General features: G+C 39.4%; 2 protein-coding genes across 7 annotated transcripts in view; one reads left to right on the top strand and one right to left on the bottom strand.

The window, feature by feature from the left end:
- The window catches only part of lama2 (laminin, alpha 2), a 197,738-nt gene extending 187,349 nt beyond the window's left edge, over positions 1 to 10,389 (bottom strand). For 5 of the 6 annotated variants that reach the window (XM_040125505.1, XM_040125503.1, XM_040125507.1 and 2 more), the window contains exon 1: positions 10,126 to 10,389. In XM_040125505.1, the coding sequence (XP_039981439.1) occupies positions 10,126 to 10,192 (67 nt within the window). In that variant the 5' untranslated portion in view covers positions 10,193 to 10,389. Of the gene's footprint in view, positions 1 to 9,891; positions 10,037 to 10,125 lie in introns of those variants that run through there. The other variant, XM_040125506.1, reaches the window with a different exon arrangement.
- A 1,660-nt stretch (positions 10,390 to 12,049) lies between these two features.
- LOC120789308 (vesicular inhibitory amino acid transporter-like) lies at positions 12,050 to 26,052 on the top strand. The gene is made up of 8 exons (XM_040125962.1): positions 12,050 to 12,217; positions 12,979 to 13,693; positions 19,493 to 19,629; positions 19,865 to 19,991; positions 20,602 to 20,804; positions 22,067 to 22,304; positions 22,664 to 22,826; positions 24,477 to 26,052. The coding sequence occupies exons 1-8, from the start codon at positions 12,114 to 12,116 to the stop codon at positions 24,794 to 24,796; spliced, it is 2,007 nt and encodes a 668-aa protein (XP_039981896.1). The 5' UTR covers positions 12,050 to 12,113; the 3' UTR covers positions 24,797 to 26,052.
- Positions 26,053 to 27,227: the final 1,175 nt, after the last annotated feature.

A 27,227-nucleotide genomic window follows, 5' to 3' on the forward strand; every position in this document is an offset into this window, starting at 1 on the left:
AGAGAGTTTGAGTGGAAGGGGAGGAGGGGGAGATGAGGGGGGGGAAATGTACAAGAGGAGAGAGGAAGTTTATAAAATAGAGAAACTGCAAAGCGCAGAATGCTTTTATTAAGCAGAGATGTGGGAGACGTTCTTTATCATCCAAAGTGAATACATTTTCCCTAAAGTATCATTGACTGTTTTTAAAAGATTACGACAAATGTGTAGGTCCAGATTTCTCAAACAATGCAGATCATCAGCTATTGGAAACTACAGATATTCCAACTTTTGTTTGATAATTTAATACTTAAAAGGTAGTGTAGGATGTCTTCTCAGTGTCCAATCAACCAAAGGATATCTGCAAAAGCAGTGAAAGAGAGGAGGAGGAGGAGGAGGATCGAGAAAAGAAAGGGAGGGAAAAAACACAAAAAAAATAGAAGAATACACTGAGGAGAAGGAGGGAGTAAGGATGAGTAAGTAAGGAAAGAAAAGAAGAGGAGGACAACGATCAGGAGACGACGGAATTAAAGGAGAGAAGGAAAGAAAGAGCAGTGAGGGGACAGGAAAGGAAGAGGTGGACGAGAGGGGAGGAAGGATTATGAGCAGCAGAGGAGGGGAAAATGTCTGTCAGTGTGTATGCGCGCGTGTGTGTGTGTATCTGTGTGCGTGTGTGTGTGTGTAGGGGGGCTCATTATTGACACCATGTGTTACCACAGGAAGCTCCTTGGGAAAATATAAGCACCCAGAAAGATCAGAGAGCGAGAAAGAGATGAGAGAACGACACAGAGAAAGAAAGATGAGGAAAAGGAGGTCATTCCAAAGTCTTTGCAGCTGCAGATGTGTGTGCTTGTGTGTGTGTGTGTGTGTGTAAGGGTCAGTAGCCTCTGTTTTAGCAGCTGTATCTCTGTATGTCAGGCGTGCCGTGTTTTAGCCACAAGGTCAAAGTGTGAAATCCCATAGCGAACATACATTCAGATCTATTGATCTATTATAGACATACAAACATAAATATTTAAAATGAACACTCCCCATTTTACCCTGATGTGATTTTCAGAGAACAAGTACCAGCAAAATTTCAGCTTCTTCAAAAGCCTCAAACACTTGAAACAAGTTAAATACCGACTTTTGGAAATGGAATAATTAATATATCCGGGCACAGGTTTATACTACATGAAAAATCAGCCTACTCTACCAGTATCAGCAAAATTGCGATTGTAGAGCTCAAAACATTAGCCAATGAATAGATTAGTCAATCAACAGAAAAATTAATCTGCAACCATTTTGCTAACTGATGAATCATTTAAGCATTTTTTCAAGCAAAAATACCCAACATTACACAATTCTGCTTTTCTTGTTTGTTACTGCATTTGATCTGATAGTAAACTGAACATCTTTGGGGTCTGAACTGTTTGTCGAACAGAACAAGTCAACTGAAAACGTCACCTTGGGTTTCAGTAAATTGTAACGTCATTTTTCTTTCTCTTCAGACATTTTATAGACCAAACAATTAATCAAGAAAATAATTAGGAGATCAACTGACAATGAACATAATTAATTACGTTAGTTGCAGCCCTAGGCATTTGATTTTGGAATGGCCAATCTGCATGACAAAACTGAATATTATGTCAGCCCCTTGACAGATGTTTTTTAGCTGTTTCCAGCAAAATAACATGTAGGACTCAGGGCTAGATTTAATGACTGGTTAAGTTTTGCATTAAAACTCCCCAGGAGTCACCTACATTCTGCTCTTTACTATTCAACTTAACTACCAAAAGTTACTACTGGAGGGCAATTTACCCACTCAGCGGTAGCAGATGTGTGAGTAAATCGAAGAAGTGTCAGAGGAAAGAAACCATCAAACTCCACTGGACCAATGCTTCAGAGTGAAGATGGGTAATTTTATTTGTTATTTCTGCTCATGAAATGCCCCACTGAAATTTACAAGTGGCTCTTCCCATGCCAACTCACCAAGAACTCAGAACTTTTCACAGTTATGTCGTATATTTTCTCGAAAAAAAATCATGTAAAAACTTTTATTAAATTCCTGGACCTTGCTAAATCCTATACCCTCTACTCCAAATACTTTTTTATTAATGAATTTTTGATGTTTCGCCCTCGGAGCTAAATTTCATAGTTATTGCGATTCTCTGTATACATATTCTAAACAAAATTTGGTTGCAAGGAAGTCAAAACAAGTCGCGACATTAATTTTTGAAAATTAAAGATTGTTCGTTTGGGTAAAAATTATTTATTTTCTTTAAAACATTCAGCAACAACTATTTACATGGATACATGTTGCAAATTATACTTAGGGTTTCTTCGATGTCCAGTACAAATTTCAACCCTATCCAGTTAAAAACAAGCGATTGGTGAGGCTTAAAATACAAATACAAAAGAATCGCAAAAATTATTAAATTTAGCTGCAGCGCCAAACTTCAAAAATACATAATTAAAAAAGTATTTGCTATAGGATTTTGGTCCCGTGATTTTAATAGAAGTTTTCACATCACATTAAGAAAATCCATGACATAATCTGGCAGGTCCTGGGTGAGTTGGTATGGGATGACCCAAGTTGAAGTACACAGGTAACATATCTTCACAAGACAGACATTACGAGTTAGGCATTTTGCGACTTGGAGGAGGTATGCACTCTACTGAGTGCCAGTATAGTTCTCCATGTAGTCCATACTGCAAACACATGGGATTATTTCTGAGCTGAATATGCCCTAAAATAGGGAAATGAAAAATAAGGAATGTTGGGAGTTGTACCTCAACCTAAAAAGTCTGTCGTCCAACTTATTATACAATTTTTATGTTCTTTCCTGCAAATCCATTTCACAGTGTTGCTTGTTTTCTAGGTACAGTAAATAGTCTAGGTGCAATAGCTGGTGCACGCATACACAACCTGTATGAACTCACAGACACAATTACCAATTCATCAACTCATGCCCTGGTTCTTTCTGTGTCTAAGCACAAAGTAGAATGGAGCTTGGCAGAGCAGCTATTGTGTCCCTGGTAGAATTAACTATTGATTTTCTCCTCAGCATTATCAATGCTGTTCTGACAGCAGAACAGCGAGGAAACACTCACACTCATGGGCGTACACACACATGCACAGACCTAAATTTTGCTCAGTAGAAGACGTGCTTTGTAGGAGCCAGCACAGCCCCAAAGGGAAAAGCACAAGTCAAATATTAACATGCTATTGTAACAAGCGTATACTAACAAATATACAAAAAATGATACATGCAAATAATAAAATATGCAAAGCAAACTGAACCAAATATTTTGAGAGTCTTATCACACATGCACTAGGGTACACACTGTCCCATGAAACATTAGACTGTGTACTGTACTGCATGTTTATGCATTGTTTCTACAATCAGAAGAACGCAGCATTTGTGAACATCAGCAGGCCTACGTTATTCTCAATTTAACTGGTATGCATTTGTATAATTACCATAAAAAATGTCACCATGGTTAAGTCATTTATCTTGTTCCAGTCACCATTTGTGTTTGTCAAAACTGAGACCATAAACTCCTTTGTTTTCTGTAGTTAAGAAAATGTTACTACTTGTCCCTTTCCCCAGCGAGTGTTTATCCTTCTACTGAAATGGAAAAACATGTCATAAATAATGTTTTCATCCACTTTTCATTTCTTCCATAACCTGCCACCTTCCACAATCCAGCAGATTTCTAACTAAATAAACTAGCCTGGCACTCAGTAGAGCACATAACTTCACCAAGGTGAAAAATCCCTTCACAATGTTAAGGAAGGTGATAAAACAAAAAAAAACAAAAAAACAATTCCTGGAACCGGCCCTGTAAGCGGATCCGCACCAAAATTTAATAGGTACTTTGCAGGCCCATGCCCCATCCCTCCACCAAGTTTGGTGCAAATCGGTTCAGTACTTTTTGATTAAAGGGGGTTTTGGAGCTGCCCACATCAATCTGATAACAGACTTATTTGTTCATAATATTTATACCAGTGTTTTAAAATTAATGTGGCAATAATTTATTTATGTCAAAATTCCACATGTACCACTCCTGATACTCCCATTCTAAAAAGTCATACATTGTCAGAGCATACTTTCATATCAGCAGGTATCGTTTAGCTGCAAGCTAACATCCTGACCTACTTCACATCACACTGTGACAAGTTTCAAGAAAAAAAATTAACCAAGTAAGATTCTAAATGTCAGAGTTACTGCAATCCCTCTCTCTCGTTTCTTCTTCAGCTTCCTCTGTCTTTCTTGTTGACAGGAAGGAAACGGCACTGTTCCAACTTAGCACCTGGCTAATTTTAGCTCCCACAGGATTCCTCTAAAGTACAGAGAGACACACACACACACACCTGTTGGTGGTCATGTGATCTGTGTCTTTGGCACTATGTCCTTGATTAATTCTTGCCTGCTTTAAAGCCAATGACAACTTCACAAACACAATATGACAGTAAGCCAAAAGCATATACAAACATAAACGTGCTGTAATGAGCCTAATCTCGTACATCACATATGCCAAAAAAAAAGTACTCTTAAACAAATTAACATTTACTGAACACAAGCAGACATGCTTATACACCTTGCCTCAAGAGCTAGGTTGAGTGTGAAGCTCCAAAACGACACTTAGTTCAAAAAAGACAAGACAAACTTCCCTTCCTGGTGGGGGGGCCAAATGAATGGTTGAAGGATGAGAGTTAAATGTGAACTTTTATAATTAAATCAAAGCAAAACACCGCAGATACTCTAGTACAGTTCCCTTTTCTTCCCATAGTTATATACACCTGTCGGTTGTAATAGATTTAGAGATTTGACATAAATCTCATAAAACCCCTTGCCCTTACGTCAGTACAGTACAGCTAACAGGCCTCTGGCAACACATTTGTCTCAAGTGACATTTTTCCCCAGATACGGACATCGGCAGCAAGTCGGAGTTCAGTGTCTTGCTCAACGACTTTCTGACACGTGGACAGAAGCGGCTATGGATTGAACCAGGAAAACTTCAATTACTGGACAACCTTTTTCTAGCACCTAAGCTAAAGATCATGTAACAAACAGTATTGAAACAATAAGTCAATTGATTGATAAGTTTATAGACAACAACAAAATGAACTGACAACAGATATGATAATCTTTGAAGTCATTTTCAGTTTTTCAAATTTGAGGAACAGCCTCTTTTCTCTATTATATATTACTGGAAAGTAAATACCTTTAGCTTTTGGAAACTTGATTGGACAAATCAAGCAACCTTAAGATGCCACCTTGGGCTCTGGGAAATTGTGATGGGCAATTCTCACTATTTTCTGACACTTTATATACAAAATGATTAATGACAATCAGTGATCAAGTAATTGGTAGTTGCACCCCTAGTTACAAGTGTCTATGGTGCTCAACATTACAGCTGTTCGATTACAATAAAAATCAGAAGAGACGAATACATAAACTTTAAGTGCACCACAAACGTAAAAATATATGGTGTGAATAGGAATCTAGAAGTAAGAAATATGTGTTTGTCTGCATTTATTCTAATGCCCACTTCTGTAATACAGCACTCAGGTACCCACAGTCTGCATTCATCTGCATGTTTTAACAATCTGCATACATTTTTGCCGCAGGACCCCTTATTACAATACAAACCCAACTACACTAAACCCCTATGCATCCTTCCAGTCTTCATGCTTTCTTTTCCTCTTATTTACCTTCCTTCCTTCGATCCTTCCCGCCCCTCTTATTTTCTAGGACACATTGATTATACCCACTGAATTCGGGTTCCAGTCTGAGAGAAGGTCTGAGAGCTTTCCCTCTGGTGTATTCCATCAAATCCATTCAGCTGAGGTTGGCTGCTCTCGCATTAACATAGCAGACTTGAGATCAACATATTTTTAGAAACATTATGATATTGGGATGAATTCACCTCATAAAAATGTTGATTTCTCTGATGGGCAGAGAAGCCCATTCTGGATTCACAACACATTCACTGCCATACCTCTGGTGAGTTCACATCACATCGCATTTAGCCTGGCTTGGTTAAACCCACATTACCATAAACGTATAAACACATCTGGGTTCGCTCTGGAGAGACCTTTTATCTACAAATTAACATTATATTTATGTTTTCAGCATAGATCCTCCCATGGAGAAAATACTCAATAGGATCAGGCCACACCTTTGGTTATGCCAAAGTCCAATAAACATCAACAGGGAAATCAATCCATTTTTTCACACTTCCTGATATGTTTTCTTTTTTTTGAAGATGCAGTAAGGGGTTTCTGCAGGACACTGACATTCTGAATAAGTCTCATGGATTTGCTAAATAAAAATGTTGATTTCTCAGTTGGTTTACAACCCTTGTCTGAATTCATTCCACACAGTTGTCTCTAGTGAGTTTATTTCACATCCATTCATGCAAATCAGGCTGGTCTCATTCACATTAATACAAACCAACAAGTCAAGTTTCCTGGCAACTTCTCACAACTTTTTCAAATTTTCCCCAGCGACAGTCAGACACTCTTAACATTTTACTATCTTTTATCAATATAGTTTGTTTGGCTTGGCTCTAGAGTCTCACGGATCATACTGACTCTCATCTGATAGAAAGTCAGATTTCAAAACTTATATTGCAAGAAGAATCATATTGATGTACAGTATATGAAAAGATCTTTAATGGAGCAAAATAATTCATACAGTGCAAACTACGCTGCGTTTTGTTTCTTTTGCTGCAGATTGCAATGGACTTTTCTGGCCTTATGATGATGCATTGGAATTAGTATTTGACTTATCATTTATTGACTAATACTGGCAATAAACCAATATGAAAACCTAGTTATAGATAACAACTAATTATTGCTAATTATCAGTTGAGCTACTGATTTTTTTTTCAAGGAATCAATCTCTAAAATGTCTGAAAATAGATGCCATCTTTAAATTTCTTGTTTTCTTCAACTAAAAGTCTAACTCTGAAAGATATTCATTTTACAGTGACATAGAACAGAGAAAAGAGGCAAGTCCTCACATCTAGAAGCTTTAACCAACAAATGTTTGATGGTTTTTGTTTTATACATTACTTTCAAACCAGTGAGCAAAGCACAGACAAAACAAAATTATGGAGCGTCTCTCATGTAAACTAACCATAACTGTAGATAATGGTGTTAATGTGGCATCCAATTGCTCATATTAAGGAGATGATTGAAATAAATAGCTGTTCAGGGCCTTTAAACAAGGATTCAATTATTAAAATTGTTGTCAGTTTATTTTCTGTTTCAGTGCTAACCTAGTTTATCCATCAGCAACGCAACAAAAGGCTGATGAGACGTCTGTAGGTTCTAGAGTATGCAGCAATCTTTCTGCCCACCTCTCCTGCAAATTTGTTGGATTTTTTATAACATTGCCAAAAAAAAAGGTGTCTTTTCTTCAACAACATACCAGCAAAAAAACTTTGATACTGAGGAAACCATTTCAAAACTTTCCATTTCCATTCAGCTTGTCGTTGTTTGTGTATACTTCCAGTCCCTCCCTGACTCTATTGTGCTGCTTCAACCGCATCCTCTCTCATGTCCTCTGAGCTGTCTGTCTACCTGTTCAACCATCCTCTCTATCACTGATGTTTCCTCCAGTGCCTAATAACTCTTGAACGCACCCTCCTTCCTCTCTCCTCTCTATTTCAGCCCTCCTCCTCCTCCTCTTCTCTTTCTGATTATCTCCTGATGTCTCTCTGAGCCCTGTCGCTGATAAAAGCATGCCTGGTTGACACGGCTGGTAATGAGGCTCCTCGCACAGATGGCCTCTCCCGCCCTCTTCTACTCACTTTCTCTTTCTCACACTCACACTCACACTCACACACACAGTATGCAGAAGCACACATATCCACACAGCCCCCCATCCTCCCCTCTGCAGAAGGCCCAAAGCACTCCTGGGTTAAACAGTAGCTGGAGATGTTTTGAAGAGCATAAATAGAAAAAAAGCACTAGATTTGTCTCATCTTCCAAGCGACTGTCACCAAAGTCAATCCATTGCTCTACAGACACACACGTGGAAACACAATCTACACACATAGATGTTCAAACAGCTTCTTCATGCAGTGGAAGTATTGGTTTTTACCTACTAGAATTGTCGAATACCACATCATTTTGTGGTTAAATTGGACAATTTGCCTTATAACTCTAAGAATAAGTATTTAGCATGAATATTCTGACTCTTATTGTGCTCCATGTTATATTGACTGTGTCCCCGCTGTCAATCCACCTCTCTGCTGAAGGCTTTGTTGCTCATTTTTCATTGTTGACTATGTCACAGCCCTACCACACAAAGCACATAATTAATCTTTCACAGCTTCACAACGTAAAAAAAAAAAGAGCAGCAGCATTTTTTTCTCTATTGCATTCCATGACTGCATTTGATCTTTAAAAGGTTGGTTCACCTAAATTAGTATTTGGAAAAAAAAGAAGATAGAATAAAAAAAAAACACAACACAGAATATTTTCCCAGGTAACCCCAGTGGCATCCAGGCATGCAGACTGACATGGTTTTATTTGTTTGGGTTTTGAGATATCCATCTGAGATTTCGCCTGCGCAACAATACAAAAAAGGGATGGAATGAATTTTGTCTGTGGTGCTCGAAGCATTGAAAATATATATTTTTTAAAACCAACATCAATGTGTCTTTCCAGAAATAGCATCCCTCTTACTCTGGATAATTCACAGAACACACTGAACAGTTTTCATAGGAACCACTCCTTTTTTAAGAATATAGTTCAACATAAAACTGTTGACCGTGAGGTCTGATTATCCAGAGAATCAGGGACAAATTGATGGGTTTTTTTTTGTTTGTTTGTTTTTTTAAGTCATCTTAATTTGAGCATTACAAATAAAATTAAATTCACATTCATTGTGCTGGGTTGGTGGCAAAAAACTCACAGACGGAGATCTCAAAACCAAAACTCGCTGCGTGGCTACCTCCCACTGAGAGATGAATAATAAAATGTTCTTTTCATAATTTGGGTGAACATACACTTCATGTCATGTTGCGATTGAATGTTATACGACTGTTTTTAGAGAAATACACCAAGGCTGGCCTCTCAGTCAGTCAACTAACAAGAACACAAGACACACCATTGAAACACTACGGTCAACTACCTGCATGGTTGTACAACACCTGTAAATGTATACTTTACATAATTTACTTTTTTTTAAAATGTATAAATGACAATTAGAACTTCAGATTATTCTAAAAGTGACACCTAGGCAAACTGTACAATGCAACGGAGCCATATGATCTCTACAGCTGCATACACACGGTGAGTGTCTAACGCATTGGAACTATGTGACAGGGTGAAGAGCAAGACTCCGTGGGGGGGTACAGGTAACTTGTGAGACTAAATAACAAAGTGCACACTGGACTACATCAATCTCTGTTGGCTAAGCAGTGACTACAAAAAGGCCAGCCAAGTGACATCTGTATGTGCTGTAGTAGTACATACTGTACAGCTGTGTCAAGCTCCGCCATGCTGCAGTTCAACCCCTTAATTTGATTTATGAGTCTAAAAACGACAACTAACAGGAGCGTTTCCCTGACCCCGGATGATTCGCAATGTTTCTCAATATCTTTAAATGACTAAAACAAACAACCACCACCCAAACATGCCAAAACCTCTCCAAAGTCATTTACAAGCATCTGGCTCTTTTGTGCTCTATTGTTACTCCAGCCTACGACTGTGTTGTTGTTTTTTTGTTGTTGATGCTGTTGCTGTTGCTGTTTTTGGCTAATTCACGAGCAGGTTTGTTGTAATTAGGCTAACCGCGTAGGCCCTCTTCCGTTAAGGACCATGAAACAAAAGCAAAGTTTTTCGGTTTTTATCTGTGATTGAGATAGAGTGAGGGGGGGGGGTACCATTAATTAGGATTTCTTCCTGCTTACCACAGGTTGAAATACCCCTCCAGTAGCCAGACGTGCCTTGTTTCATTTAGCTAGTCCGTGCGGAGGTGTAGCGAGTTGCCTGATTAGCTTATTAAGGCAAATGAGCAGCCGCCCTGGGTGAGGCGCGCCCGGGCCCGCTTGAGCGTCGTTCTGCGGTGAAATGACCCTCGCGGTGGCGTGTGTCGATCGTTATTGATCCGTGGCCATGACCCCGTCGGCCCTGCGGGGACTCACCTCTCTGCTGGCCACGGCTCCACTGCCATAGCGAGGCGGTCATCAGCACGAGCAGGAGTCGCCCCATCTTGTGCTACCTGAGGTCCGATGTCTCGCCGCGCGCGCTCTGTGGCGTCCGCGCAGTCCTCTCGCGCGGCCCTGTGTTGGGTTCAGTGTCGGAGGAAAAGTTTGGCAGAAGTTGAGGCGAACTCTCCCTCTCTGTGCTATACTCCTCCTCTTCGCCTCCCCTCTCCTCCTGCTTCCCAGGGTCGAAAGCAGCAAGGAGGGGAGCCGCACATTAATGAAAAAGAGAGAGAGAATGAAAATACAGTTTTTCAACAGAAACGTGTTGTAACATTTACAGAAACCTACATTTAATTTATCTGATAGTTATAGATAGATACATAGAGAGATATTGGTTGACACCTTTTTCTTAAGTAGTCGAAATGTAGCAACTATCAAAGTATTATATTACATTACTTGATTATTATTTCTGATGCATAAAAGCAATGCAGCGCTTTTATGTTTCAGCTGGTTGATACTAAGCAAATTTTTACTACTTTATAAACAGTTTTGTAGTTTAATCTATTCCGTTGCATCATATTTTATCATCCACTCTTATGTTTTGTATATAAAATATTAATGTTCAAAGTAACTAGGAGCCCGACTGTCTCTCAGATAAATGTAAAATGGATTCAACTGTACAAAACTGAAACATAGTGGAGGAGAAGCTTAAAAGAGCATAAAATGGAAATACTCAAGTAAAGTAAAGTACCTGAAAACTGTACTTGAGTTCACGTACTCAGTTACTTTCCACCTTAGCATATAGGCATATAGGAGCCCTGAATTGGAGTAATCAGTTGTCCTCCACTGAACTCTTAAGCAGTATTGCACTTAAACTCTCCACAGCTGGTAACAAATGTGAACATGTGAGACTGTCTGAGTTGTAAGGCAGGTGCTAAAGCACTGAATCCATAAAGGGTTTCAAAACCTGCATCAGTTTGCTGCATAACTAGAGCAGTTTCGGAGATAAAAAGCTTCGGATGCAACAAAACAAATGAGAGGTTGCATCAGCACAGCTTTGGCCACCACCAACAAAGTAGAACAGAAGGGAGAAGAAAAACGGAGAAGAGCTGAAAAGAAGTAAATGGAGCACGGGGTCCGTCGGAAGCGAGGAGAGCAGAGTTGGACAAAAGTTTTGGTCCAGCTGGGGCCACCCAGTCACATGCAGTACTGTTCTATGGCTCCTCCTGCTGACCTGCGCAACTCACCACACTCTGGTGCAAAACGTGGTGTGATCACTTAAAAAGCACAGTCAGATGCTCATAGAGAGACATGGAATGACAACAAACAAACTGATATGAGTATTGAGTATCCTTTGTAGACAAGTTTTGTTACTAAACTCGAAAGTTTCTTGTTGCTCTAGTAAACAGATTGAAACTGAGATGTGAAACTAGATAAAGATTTCTTTAAGAATAACCACTGATGAAGGGGTAAATAAATAATTGCTAAATTATGATCCTCAGTTAGTAACTATCAAAAACAACCACCTGGGTCTGTAAGTTACATTTTTTTATTGGTGCATTGCTATCATGTGTTGTAAGTTTATATTTCATATTAGCATGTAAAAGCGGATACATTTTATTCTGCAAAAAATTAGTAAGTAAACCAAGTTTTGCCCTCCACTCCATCACTGAGTGTACCTAGCTACCATGCAGGCCATTATAGCTGTTTACTCCTCCCCTGTTGAAAACAGTGGCTTATTATAATGTTGCACCTCACCAGCTTGTCAATCACTTCGCACACCTGTGGATGTGTGTAGTTATGCATAAACGTGTATGTGGGTCCTTTGTTTTGAATAGTTACTTAGTGGGCAGACATTGTGAGTGTGAGTGTGTCTGATTTTTTTTTTATGATTGTGTTTATGGGTCCAGCATCAGTCAAGCTCCCCGAAACCCCTTAGACCTCCAGAGGCAGAGAAGCTGACCCTGCAGACTGTGAGGCTGAAGATGGGCTCCCTTCACTGGGCTCGGAGCTTTAGGCAGCCCTGGAGTGCTGCTGGGTCTCTGTGGGGCTGGGCAGTGTCGAGGCTACGCCTGGACTGGACAACAAGGTGAGGCACATCATGGGATATATTCACTTCTACATTTACTGATTTACACATTGAAATCCTTATCTATATAATAACAATAAACATTAATATAAATAGCTGTATTATTGCCAGCATGGGGCTCTGAACGGTTTTGTGTTCATTTTTTTACATAACATATTGACCACCAGTGAGCTTCACGGAGAATATCTGTCAAAGTATATTGATACATATATATGGAATTTTTTTATTGTCAAAATACATCAACAACAAAAAAAAATCTTTAATCTGTCATAAATATCTACCTGTACTGATGTGTGTGATGCATTTATGATGAAAATAAATAAGTGTATTTTTATGGTACCTTTCTAGAGACAGTGTTAAAAAGTGCTTTACAAGCCAATAAAATAACCCTTTTTGTTGTTCCTTACATCTAATTGTATTCTTCTTAATATATAATATTATTAGCTATTTGTGATTAAGTTTAATACCAATACAGTCCAAAAATATACAAGAGCACAGCAACATTTTTTAAAGTGAGTGATGTGGCTGAAAGTCCCTTCTAATAAAAAGCAGACAGTCCGCACTTAATCCTCAAAATCATTGCGTCATTTTACATGTAAAGAAATAGCAATATCATTAAGAACTTCAGTTATTTTTTATCCAGCCAATTATTCACAGAACGTGATCTTCCCGTTGGAGGAAAAGGATGCTGTCTTGGTGAAGTGGGTGAGGGCAAAAGAAACCATAAGCTCAAAATGTAATAAAGTGGTTTTGATCAGCAGGTTCCTTCAGGAGGATGAAGAGATGGTGGTTCTGACCCACAGTGATGAGTTGGACAGAACCTATGGTGAGGACAGCATATTGCCTTCTGACCACATCACAAACAAAAATACAAGCTCTGATGACCCCGGAAAAAACAAGACCTCATTTAGACGAAACAGCCTGTCTCTGACCGAGCAAGACACCCCCACTATGAAGGAGAGACCGGCTCCTAACCTGATAGGTTCCAGCAGCGCCTTAGGGCTTCATAGTACCGCTTTTAAAGAAACCAGGGCCACTGTACTCTCCACTGGACCCAGGACCATCACCGTAACTTCAGCAGTTACCACCGCGGACTCCGTTAGGTTCAAAAACACCACAAGTTATGGCAAAGGAAAAAGATCCACTGAGACGCAAGCTGACAAGATGAAGAGCAACAGTGAGGATAACCCGAGTTTCAACCGGAACCATGGTAACAAAAGAAGATCCCATAGGCTGGCTGGGCTGCTTAAAGGGAATATACAAAAGCAGAGACTCTCTGAAGATGGAGAGGGAAAAAGTGAAGGGAAGGAAACTGCGGTGGGGACTTCTCAGTTCTGTACCCACCTTGAAGAAGAGAGAGCAAGGATGGGTTTGGCTGATCCATTTCAGAGCCACAGAACTGGCACCACCGGTCTGAATCCCTCTCCCACCATCACCGCCTGGGAGGCCGGCTGGAATGTAACAAATGCTATACAGGTACACTTGTGCCATGTGTGTGTGTGCTCAGAAATATTTTCCATACATAAGAAAAGAGACGACACTGGAATATAGATTTAGTGGTGTTCACATTTTAATTTAAAGGACCATTACAAAGGATTTTCACCTTTTATCTTTTTAATCCAAGAAAAAACATAATTCAGATTAATGTGAACCATTGCTGAACTATACCATGGGTTTTTAGACTTACAAGTACATGTTCCTACCTTCCAGGCAGCCATGTCATGTCACCAAGAGTTTTTGATCCCTGTTTCCGTTAGCAAGGCACATAACCTCAAACTGCTCCTGATATGCTCCTGTGAGGGAAAACATGTACATCACTTTGGACATTAGCCGCAACCTAATTAATGCAATGTATCCACACGGAATGATTTGCATAGTCAAGAAACCTTTTCAACATACCTAATCCATGACAGTGATGGCTGTTTTTTTGGTCAATTAATTAATCATTACGTAGAAATCCAGCTGTGAAGCGCAGCTGGTCCTTGTTTCAAATTTTGAGTCAGCTGTTGAACAGCAGTCTTTTTTCTAAGATGCTAGAAATATTAATTAATTATATAATAATTATTATTAATGACGTTGTTTGTTCAGTTTCAGCATGTCATTCCTCCTTTTTTTTGCCCAAAACTTTGTCTTTCTCTCTTTCCTCTTGTAGAAGACAAATGCAAAATGTAAATGCCAACTGTTTAGGCGCCAAGCTGGACGCTACATTCAAAAAGCATTAAGCTTGCAGACCATTTAATCCGATCCCATTGTGTTTTAATATTACTAGACAATGCTTTTGGGTCTCTCAGGCTGTTTGTCAGGTACTCTCCAGTCTTCATAATCGAATAAAGCAGGAATCAAATCATTTAAAAAAAAGAAAAGCTCCTGGTCACAGTGTGTCCTCGTGACGGTAGTGCCACTACCTTATTATGCTGTAAATGCTGGGTCGTATTCGACTGCTGCACTCGTGTAAATGTTGTTCTTTCACTGAATAACGGTGGTGTAATTGAACAGTGTCACTGGGTCCATAGAGAATGCATTATGACATTAGGGTATCAATATAGTGCATGCACGCGTACGCACGCGCGCGTACATATACACACACACATGCTGACAAATGAAGACATGTGCAAGCAAACAGGTTCCTTCAGGACATTACATCAAATGATTTTTGCATCAGATTGCTGTAAACATCCGGATTTTTAATAGCACTGTTCCTAGCACTGTTGTGACCACATAAATACAAATATATGCGCATGATATTTAGTAGATAAACAAGTATTTGGGCTTGGGTTTGTTGATGCTAGTCCATCTATCTGAGTGCCAGGATTTTTTTTCACAGTTGTTATTAGAGACCAAGTTCCTGTACCATTCAAGGCACAGAAACATGATCTCTAATGAAAGATGAGACTGTGATATATTGCATATTACTGATTTAAATTGTCAGTTCAAATCTATGAATTGGTACATCCGGAACCTTAATGCTTCAAGCTATATTTGAGTGAATTTGTCCCCCAAAACAGGGTGTGATTTGAATAGTTCCCATTTTACTGTATCTTCCTTCAGCTCTCCTCTGCTAAAATAGTATCGTCTTCTTTCCGGGACTGTTTGGTTGGTTTATGTTTTATAGGTTATGCATTACCTGCAGCGCACTGTAATGAAGCAACCTCAACCAAACAGATTGCTCAGTAATCCCTTTGGTTGAGCTTAGAGATATGTTAAGGTGACTACTGCATGACTAATATAGCAAAAGATACTTTTTTTTAATTAAAGATGATTCACTGGATGTTTTAAGTGTTTTCAACCTCAGACACTGATGGACGCCCATGTAGAAATGATGAAAGACGCAGAATGTGTCTGATGTATAAACACCTATCAGTGTAATAATGGCAGATCCATTTGTTGCCGGGCAAACAGATGTCTTAATAATGGGAAAAAGATCAGCAGTTTTATCTCCTATTAAGGTTGAAAAGAAAATATGTATTTTCTGGTGGTGGTTTATTGATGCCAATATAACTGACTGTCTGCCAACTTAATAAAGTTTTTATTAGAGAGCAAATTTGCTGCCAGAAATGCAAAAACCAGCTCCCACTCTCAAGACTTGGGAATATTATGAAACTCAGTTTGAATTCCAACCTCACTATTAATGAGGCAGCTCCATCTTGTGTGTCTTCAGATCTTCGTAGATTAGAGACGTCGACCTTTTGTTTTTGACAATGAGAAAAGACTTTAGCTGCCTATGATTGAGGGGCTGTCTGTTTATGAACTACATTATGAATTACCTTGAACTGGGTTGAAAGTTCTAAAATGTGATTCTCAAATCCAAACTCAAGCCGTAGGGAAATAAAGAATGTCCCCAATTTGTTTTGGAAAGATTGCTGTCAAAAGTTATTTGGATCATCTCGCTGCCAAATTCATCCCAAGACTCCGTAAAAATGTTAGACCGAGTAAAAGCTGCAGGTTAATGCATTTTAAAAAGTACACTTTTGAAGTTTTAGTACCAACTTCCATCAGTTGTCTGGTAGAGTCCTCCTTTCTCATCGTCATCATCATCATCATCATCATCACACGTACCACCATTATGCTCATTAGTAATATTAGTCAAGTGTCATCTAGGGCTGCAACTAACAACTATTCACTATCGATTAATCTGCGATTGTATTCACAAGTAATCAAATATGGATTTGGTCCATAAAGAGTCATAAAACAAAACAAAAAAATGTCAATCATTTTTTCAAAGAGCCCAAAGTGACATTGTCAGATCACTTGTTTTGATGATAAACTGGAATTAGTAGCTGACCTTACCTGTGTTCAACACAGTACTCCCATTAAAACCAACATAAAACCCTACAATTTGAATAATTTCCATCATTGCATGTTTTCATATTAATTTAAATAATACTTCAGTCTTTAGAATGTCAGAAAATAGTGAAACATACCCTTCACAAGTTTCCACAGCCCAAGGCTAATTCTTTAACTTGCTAGTTTTGTCCAACCAACAGTTCAAAGCTCAAAGAGGTTTAATTTACTATAATATATGACACTGAAAAGTGTCAAGTTTTCCCATTTGAAAAAGCTTTCAACATTTAATGTTTGGCATTTTTGGATTAAAATCAAGATTAATCGATTAGTATCAGAATAGCTGACGGTTAATTTCTTTCAATCAACTAACCAATCGATCCACTAATCGTTTCAGCTCTAATATCATCTTCGCCAAGATTTTCCATCATCGTCAGCTTTTACTTACCAACTTTTCATGATCAGGATCAGCAACAAAGAAATGAACAGAGGCTAACCTCTCAATGCATTTGATTAATTCTGAACTGTACTTAAAATAACATTTATCCACCATGAAAGGGTGGATGAGACAAAGCCGAAATTGGACCCAACCCTTTTCACAGTTTTTTTTTTTTTGATTTGGGAAAATAAAACAACTTTGATTAAACTTAGGAATACAACACTTGTCATGGCTGAAAAAATGACTCTTCGAGTTATTTAAATGTCAAGCCTGCCTGTTTCCGCTCGCGTCTGCTCCCGCTAATCCCCTCATGGTGGGGAGAGACATTTCTCTATCACTTTCTGTGCACAGGGCATGTCCTTGCATAAAATATTGTGCATGAACTGAAGGGCAGTAGTTGAAATCTTGCACCTGGGAAGTCCAGACAGGAGCAGTGAATATGTAGTAATCTTTATATTTTTTCAGCGTGTGTCGCCCTTGCTGCTCGGTGGCTGATATTAAGTATTTAGGGTATGAAAAAGAGCATATGTGCTTTGTCAACATGGCCTGAATAAGCAGAATTTAAAGGTGTCAGACTGTGTCGGATAGAGCTGAAAATAATCATCTTTTTCTCCATCTTCTTCAAAGCCATTCAGGGATTTCTTTCCTCCCTCATTCTACCCGTTTGTGATTGGGAGCTGGTTCAGGTTGTGCTCAGAGTAACCAATGAGGAATTAGCTGGCAAAAACACAGAGAAAAAGAGAAGCGCGGGGAGAGAGAGGAGATGAAATCAGATACTTGAGCGTCAGATTTCTCTCAAACTGCTTTCATCCCCAGCAGCTCCGTTTGAACATCAAAGCTCTATCAGCGTATGCCTAACAGACACCAGTTACAAAATAGTAACTTGAAAGAGAGAGAATGTGTGCTTGTCTGTTTATGCATCCACAGTGTGTGTTTGTGTCTTCAGTCTATGATGTGCTTCCATAACTCTCTCAGCGAGTCTCTGTATCTCCATGTTCCAACATTCAAAACACAGCAGCTCCATCAAAGTAGCTTGTTGTCTCCTCTGATCTCCTCACCTCCTCCTCCTCTTCCTCCTTCAACCTCTTGCTCTCTAGCCATGAGGTCGCACCTCTCCTTCCTCCTCCTCCCCTTTCTGTTTCCTTCTCTTCCTCTACACTCTTCTTCTCTCGCCTCCCTCTTTCATCTCCATTCCATCTCCTCCGTGCTTCTCTCTCTGGCAGTCAGTTACGTTTTCCCCTGGTGACGGGCCAAAGCCAGACTCTTCTCCTCCTTCAGCTCCTGCTGGTCTCCCGCATCCCCGAACTCTCCAGGCATCGTGCCAAAACTCTCCTCTCGCCTCCTCATCGTCCAAACATGAACGGCCTTTTCTTCTCTTTTCCCTTCCTCTCCTCTTCAACTGTCGTTCTTATTCGTTCTTTTCCTCTTTTTAGAAGTTTTTGAATATTGACATTTCAATGATTTTCAGTGGTTATTTCTCACAGAAAGTTATAACTGCCTAAAATGAGCACCCTGCAGTATCTTAAGATTGTCTGGCTTTGAGGTTTAATGTGTAGTATATTCTTTGATACCTTGTTAATGGGAACTACCGTACATCGATTTTAAAACATGAATCGTTACAGATGTCATTTCTCACAATTTCCAACAGATTTCTCATACACCTCTATACTTTTTGCTTGCTGCTACTTATCTCCCTTTCCCCTACCTGCTTTTTCGTCGTATGATTTGGCTTTCTTTTTGGTTTGACTGAAAATATAATCGCATTGTTGTTGTATATATTTGCATTGTACATTTTTATCTTACACTTTACAACTGTGACATACGTACATTGTACATTTTTTAATATACTCAACAACTGCACGGCCCACGTACTGAAGGATTTTGCTAGCTCAGGGGTTTTCCACCACAATGAGTTGTTGGGTCGGGAGACTAGACTTGGATTTATTGAACTTTACTGAAGCCTTTTAGGTGCCTGGGCTTTTTGCTATGGTGGGTCATTGGTGAGAATGGTGAGTGCACTGCCAGAGCCTTTTCTACAGCCCACCTACAGTACGTGCCAGCTAATTATACACTGTGACATTTTAATATAGTGCTAATATTTATACTTTTCATCTGTTTTTTCCCCTTGGTTCTTTTTTCTAATCCTTATTTATTTTTAATTTTTTTTATAAATCTTTATTGCACACTAGACTTTTTGCACCTACAAAATCTGAAAGAGGAAAAACTTGCCTTGTGCTGTAAACCAATCCACTAATAAGTGCCACAGTAGAACCTAATGGAGAAGTGTAGAAGGGTGCCTTTTATTTTGATAGTACGACAGTACAGACACAGGAAACACATGGATGAAGAGGAGGCAATGACATGCCACAAAGGTTCCCAGCCAGAATCAGACCAGAAATTGTCACGGTCATGGTCCACCAGGGCAGTCCACGTGAGACTTTTTGAATCAACTTTTTGAGTGGGGTCTTGCTCTCTTCTCATTTCTTGTTTTTCCCACTAGCCTCTTAAACCTGCCTCTTTCCCTCTCTCTTGTTCTCTCTCTTTCCTCCCATCAGGGCATCTTTGTGTTGGGTTTACCCTTTGCTCTGGTCCAGTCAGGTTATGTGGGTCTGGTTGTGTTGGTTCTGTCGGCCTGGGTCTGTAACCACACAGGGAGGATCCTGGTGGCCTGTCTATATGAAAAGGGACAAAGGTAGGGTTTTCCATTATATTCCAGTCATTTGGTGCCGGCTATCCGACAACAATATCACTTCATAATCAGGTAACTGATGTATTACATAATAAATACCTCACTGTGCTCACCTAAAACACTGGAACCCGAGCTCCAATGCAGCTAACAAAAACATGACACTACTTTTTGCAAGAGTTGTTTTCAAAGTATACTTTACAGTTATAGTTTGTCATTGTAAGTTGTTCGTATCTTTCAGCGGGGTGTCTGGCTCGGTGTCAAAGGTCCGAGTCCGACACAGCTACCAGGACGTAGTGGAGGCCTGCTGCCAAGGACTGTGGCCCAGCTGGCCTGGACTGGGGGGGTGGATGGTTAATGTAGCTCAGGTAACACACACATTAATACATAAATATAAATCAACGCACACATTCTTCATTCATGTCTCTGAATTGAGACTTGCCACCATATTTTCTTTAAAACAAGTGAGACAAATTGGCAGTACAAGTGGCAACTTGAAATATTGTGGATCACTCTGTCACTTTTGATAGTACGTGTTTCACCCTTCATTCACTGAATTGCACTGGAAACCTGTTAAGTTGCATCACTATTTGGATCATTAAGTTGAAAAAATACGATTTGGGGGCTTAATCCCAGACGACTTAACTTAACCACTTAACGTCTAGATTCCTCTAACATTATTCACGATTTAAGGTTTATACCACACAGTGCATTCAGAGAGAATTCAGATCCCTTCACTTTTGTCACATTTTGTTATGTTGCAGCCTTACGCTAAAATTGTTTAATTTTTTTTTTATTAACCTCATCAGTCTATTCTCAATACCTCATAATGACAAAGCGAAAACAGAATTTTAGAAATTTTTTGCAAATGCATGCACCGTACATGAAAAGGTGAAAAGAAATGTCTCGTTTTCCCAAATATACAGTAAATGTATGAAGTAAACATCTCTCTCTGCACCCTGTTTCTTTTTTTTCCAGGTCATTGAACTGTTGATGACCTGCACCCTGTATCTAGTGGTCTCCACCAGTCTGTTGTCCGACAGTTTGTCAGGAATGGCTGTTCCCAGATCCGCATGTTCTCTGGTCTCGCTGATGTTCCTGCTGCCCTGCCTGCTGCTGACTGATCTCAGACCAGTCTCGACACTCAGCCTGCTCTGCTCCCTGGCTCACATACTGATCAGGTGATCGGGTAAAAGAGGCAACATGTTTGTTGCCAGAGCAGTGACTTTGTGCACGCTGTCCGCTGATCGGCATCAGCTGAGAAACTCACCAATCGTGTTAAATCAAGACAGCAAGACGGGTCTTTATAATCTGTTCTCACTCTCACTCTTGTGATCATTTTGCAGCTGCTGCTGGTTAAGCAGTCTGCTCGCACCTGCTACACACTGTTGTTACTGGTTGTTTGATTTAATTTCTAATGCCAGGTGCCTTGCATGAGACAAGGGAAACGGAACTGGGTCTTGGAGCTCTCCAGCTCCTGGAGCTCTTGGAGCCCCCTGATTTCTCAGAGCTTTTCCTTGGCTTATTTGGTCCTGTGCACATACACGTTACTTCTCAGTTCCCAAATATTTAGCCTGGACCTTCTCTGTTTTTGCTGAATCTCATGCTGCTTTCATTTATTTGGGGATCATCCTCAGGAGCAGCAGTCAGAGCAACCAAAAAAAAAAGTAAGCATTTGTTGCAAACACACAGAATGGTAATGGTAAATGGTAAACACATCAATTAACTAGTTTCGAAGAAAATATCAAAACACTGTTCCAGTAGCATACTGTGTGTTCACATCAGTCTTTGCAACTACTTTCCATTTGTCCCTTTTTTTTTTTAAATTGAGCTTCAATTTAAAGATTTGTGGCAATGTTTTTGGTTTGATTTATGGGTGTTTCCGTAAATTAAATGCTATCAATCTACAGATTAAGGATTATGTTTCCTATCTTATTCAGAAAAACGTATCGTCACTGTCCTTCTAAAAACCGTTTATCTGCAAAATGTCAGCCCTTCGTGAGCTAAGAACAGCAGCTTTCTTTTCAGCTTTGTGACAATGTATTTTTCAGTTGTCCCAAACAGCTTTTAAGTGGTTTATTTAGCTTTTGAAACAGGAGAATGTTCTAAAACCATACAGTATACTTTATCCTTCAGTTTATCTGAAAATTTTTAAATCTACAACTTTGGAGATACATGGTTGTCTTTTGACCATGTATCTCTCTTTTTAAAATTTCTACTTTAATTCGTTGTATTATATTTTCTACAGTTTATTCATTTTTTTGCTTCATTTTCCTTGTATGTGTTTATGTAGGACTCTTAAGGGAGCGTCCTATATAAATAAATGTTGAAAGAATTAATCAATGTAAGGACTATTTAGTACATTCCTTTTAGTTGCTTTGTTCCAGAATTAGAGCGTCATCTTTTCTCATTTTCTCTTCTTTTGTCTCTGACCCTCTGTCAGCCTGTTGGTCATGCTGTACTGTCTGAGTCTAGCCAGCAGCTGGTCTTTGTCCTCTCTAACTCTGTCTGTGGACCCGGAGGACTTCCTCGTCTCCGTGGGTGTCATCATCTTCTCCTACACCTCCCAGATCTTCCTCCCTCCTCTAGAGGGCAGTATGGAGGACAGAGGGCAGTTTAACGCAATGCTGGGTTGGACCCATGGCGCTGCCTGCATAATGAAAACTACGTTTTCTTTACTGGTTAGTTGCTGCTTTATTGGTTATATAATAGATATCTCCACCTCACAAATGCATCTTACACAATAAACAACTTCCTTGTGTATTTCGTTGACAATATTGAACTGAGAGACTTAAGTGTGCAAGATGATGATGCATCTGATGGGTACTGCTACTCATTCCTGCTAGTTTACGTATGCTGATGATAGCCAAACAGCACAAAACTATTCAAAACAATAAAACAGATACACAAAAAAAGTTGTGCATATATGGCTCAGGTTTTCAACCTGAAAACAGCTGGTCTAATTAGAAGTATGAAGATGGGACAGGCAACTGGAGTGATTGACTGACTGACTGTATCGATTGTTTTCTTCTCCCATCAGGCCGTACTGACCTGGGGGGCAGAGACTAGTGAGGTCATCACAGACAACCTGCCCTCTGACCTTCGACCTCTAGTCAACCTGTGTCTGTTGGCAAAAGCCCTGCTGTCCTACCCTCTGCCATTCTACTCTGCTGCTGAAATACTGCAAACCTGTCTGCTTAGAGGTGAACGCTACTGACAGATCTACCTGCCCCGTACATTACATGAGTTCTGCTCCATTGAAAAGTGTTAACTGTTATTACCATTACTTTACAATTGTTTTTACTTCTGCACTGAGACGTGGTGGTTAAGATTAATTTTAGATCTACATCTTCAAGTTACACTGTCTATTATGTAAATCACACATGGCCTCAGGAAGCTGCCATTTCCTTTACACATTTCTAAATAGCCTTAAGGCTAAAGAAGCAGGCCTGTGACTGGAGGCTTGCCCACTCAAATCCCTGGACTTTCCATGAAAATAGAAAAGCGAAACATTTTTGCTCTCCCTCATACTGTCAAGTTGCCCGTGAGTAAGGCATTAACATTGGCCAACAGAAGTTAACTGTGGTTAGACTGGGGATCTCTCCAGGTGTTTCAGTGTGAAGAAAGGTCTGTCGGGAGCAGAGCATGAGTAACCAGTTGACTCTCCGTTAGAAGTTTGTTTAGCTCACAGAACATCGTCCATGTTACATGCTGGCATCCAGCCTTCGGACCCATAACTACCAAAATGATGGACTCCAGTGAATCAATTTGACAAACCTTTAGGAAATATTTGTTTTGATGAACAAGGCATTGTGTTAAGAAAAGATTCAGCCTTAAATACAGCTTCACTGAAGTAGCATCAGTAGCTAAGCAGTCTCAGCACAGATATTTGGATACTGGATACTCACTTTTTTTTCATAATGTGGTCAACATGATCGACGAGTGCGACAAGATTAGTTAACTTGATTAGTTCCCAGAGGGTAAAAACAGTTTGATTGCCAAGATAAATAATAAAAGAAGAATAATAACAGTAAAAAAATAAATAAATAAAATGCGCAAAAAGATAAACAAATCACACTAGTAACAAACTAACACATATTCCAAGAGGACAATAGTGTAGCTCAGAAGTCAACCTAGCCGCTAATTTAAAAACAATGTAGCTCCAATTGTAGATACAATAGTAAAATAAAAGACTTATCATAAGAGATTCTTCTGAAACAAAAAACACTGATGAAACATTAAAAATTGTTGTTATAGCATCTGAAAGAAAACCTTAGAAATTATGTTGTCTGAAATACAACCTATAAATAAGCAAATATCGCACGCCACTTATCTCCATTTTAGAGCTGAGTGATCTGGAAAATTTGCTAATATGTTGACTCTCAACACATTTTTCAAAATGGCTGAACTTTTCACGGTTATTGACTGTCAACACTCATCAGTTTACGATGCTTCCTTTTTCCCCCGGTGATGTAAAGTAGTTTCAGGATGAATAGTTTTGCTGGGCAAATGCAAAACGGACAAAAAAAAAAAAAAAAAACTAGGTTATTTAAAGCTTGCCAGTCCTCAACAGTATCTTTTTAAAATACAGTTGCCATTTTCTACAGTAAATCACGGTATTTAATTGGTACTCTTACTACCTCATTCAAATTATGCCATGCTGTAAATAAGGGAAAAACACCATTTGATGGTTTCAAAGTTGGAGGCGGATGACACCTCCGCACAGATGCAATGAGAAAACAATGAGTCAGAACAGAGCAACCCATAAGCAAAAGTTGGTTGCGGGGTCAACACAAACTGGCACCAAAAGCTCCGTGTCTCCTTTAAATTTCTCTTTTTCAACCTATCTCCAGGCTCTGCTGCCTCTTTGCACTCCAAACATGGAGCTCGAGGTGTGTCACGTCCGGCCCTGCTGGTCCGCGCCACCTTGCTGATGACATCATACCTGCTGGCCCTGCTGGTGCCCAGGTTTTCCCTGTTGATGGGTTTGACAGGCAGTGTGACCGGGTCGGCCATGACGCTCATACTGCCGTGCCTGTTTCACCTGAGCCTACACTGGGGCCGCCTCACTTTGAGAGACCGCCTGATCGATGTTGGTATACTGAGTGTAGGGGTCATCTGTAGCGTGTCTGGTGTGATTTGTTCAGTGAAAAGACTGGTGGGGGGGCTGTAGGAGGGGAAGATGGACGGATGGTGAACATGCGCTCAGGTTAGACATTACAGTGTCTGCATATAGTCTGAAAGTTTAATCATAAAGCAGTGAGTTAGTCAAAGCACAAAGGATTCATGTGTCTGGGGGTGTGAGGTGAACTGACTCATAGTGTTCATTATTGGGCTTGAATTGAATCGTGAGGAATTTATACAAATTTCATGCTGGACGGACCTACAGCAGCAGTCCATCAAACAGATAAGAGGGAGTGCAAATGAAATCATCCATGTTTTATTGTAGAAGTATTTTCGTATTGAAGATGAATAACAAAGGATGCTCTAACACATGGCAATATATATTACAGCATAAGGGGGTATAAGGGAAGTCATCAACATCAAACATGGATAGACTCTGTATATTGTGATCAATGGTGTTGAGTCTGTTTTATCGTTCAGTTTTACCATGGTTGATTTTGATTATTGCATCAAAATGGAATATTAAAATGTCCGTTACTTTGACAATACACAGCTCCAGAAAAAGCTAGTAAGTGGACCTTGAGTTGGGATTGTTTTGTCAAACTACTATATCCAAGGTCAACTGTGAACTTTCGTGCCTCATTTTGAATGCTGACATAAGGAAAGTAAAGCCCCGTATTTACCATGGTGACAAATTGCATATGGTGCCAAGTGATGTGAGTGATAAAAGAATCAGTCAAAAATACAAAATTTAAGTCAGTATATCAACCTTATGTTTCTATAAGCTTCTTATAGATTTACCCGTCACCACCAGGGATGTTTGTGGCATTCTATTAACCAAACCATCAAAACTTCAGAAGCTCATTTCCCACATTGTCTTGTTTGTGAGAGGAAGAAGTAAAAGTAAATATAATTTATAGTCTTGGGATTGCCTGGGACAGCAAAGGAGGGAGTTATCTCTTTTTCAGTAAGAGATTGTCTCAAAGTTACACACATAATGTCAGAAAATGTCCCAGGATTTTGTCAGAATAAGGTGTGGAGTTTTGTCACATATACTCCAATTCAGAACGGAACCAGGAAAAGTAAAAAATTTTGTTCCAGTCTATGGTGTTGCTGTAGGAAGACAAGATAATTATGGCCATTAGTGGAACAAACTGAAGTACAATACAATTCATTCTATTTTTGAAGATTTAATGTCGACGTGAACATTTTTGCTGTGTATCATTGTGGTAAAAATGCAGTTCTCTGTGTTGTAAATGTGTGAATTTTATCTCTGCTGTAAAAATGATCTAATTAGCCCTCTGGGGGAATAAACATTAAAAACTATAAATTATCTTCTCCTTTGAGCTGGAGAAGATTGACTGACGTATTTTTTCTTATCTCATGTCTGAGTCTGTAATGCTCGTGTGTGTGTGTGTGTGTGTGTGTGTGTGTGTGTGTGTCTTTACAGGCGGGAGTACTTTTGGCCCTTGGTTCGGCTTCTTTTTATGTACGTCCAACACGCTGTGGAAAAGGATTGAACCAAACTGAGAAAAAAAAAGGAAAGAAAGAACTACAAATGAGACCAAAATGGTTTCATTTTTCACACAGTTAAAAACAGCTACTGAATGAAAATGTGAAAAGTGAGAGGAAAGAAGAATGAGCAGGAAAGAGAGTAACACTTAGAAAGGGCAAAAAGAAGAGAACTGAATCATAGATGAATTAACAAAGGTCAATAGACAGAAAAAGTTTGAGTGGAGGAGAGCAGACATGAAAGATGTCAGTTTTTCCTGTGGCACTTTGATGTAATGATAGAGAAGTAAGGCATCTGTGGGAACACTGTATTCCTACTAGTCACTGGTAAGACATGTAAACACACATAAGTAGACACACAAATGCGCACACACACCAAACACCACTTGCTACAGTAGCCTTGCAAAATGTAGCCACGGTAAAAGAGCCGAAAACGGTTTCTAAAAACAATGCGGGTTTGCCTGTTTGACATCTATAACTCAATTAAGTTTTATTTGATCAAGTACAAAGAAGAGATAATGAGAGTCAGAATGACAAAGAGGGGGCGAGGGGTTGTTAAAAGACGGTGAACACAACATGAAAGAAGAAAACAGGAGACAAAATTGCTTTTGTTGTTCGTCCATAAAGGTGTGAATTGTAAAAAGAAGCAAAAAAACCCAAAAAAAAACAGTTAGATCAGCTTTTCACCTGATTATCAGCAGTGGTTGAAACCAAATGAGTACATTTACTCAAGTAATGTACTTAAGTGCAATTTTGGGGTACTCGTACTGAACTTGACTATTTCCATTTTCTGCTGCTTTATACTTTTACTTCTCTACAATTCAATGGCAAAAATTGCACCTTTTACTCCACTACATTTATCTGATAACTTCAGTTACTAGTTACTTTGCAGATTTAAAAAAACAATCAATAAATAAATGATGCTGTATTATGATAGGTTGAGATAAATCAGGATGGGACTTTATAGA

This window comes from Xiphias gladius, chromosome 4 (genome assembly GCF_016859285.1).
Source record: "Xiphias gladius isolate SHS-SW01 ecotype Sanya breed wild chromosome 4, ASM1685928v1, whole genome shotgun sequence".
Taxonomy (NCBI): domain Eukaryota; kingdom Metazoa; phylum Chordata; class Actinopteri; order Istiophoriformes; family Xiphiidae; genus Xiphias; species Xiphias gladius.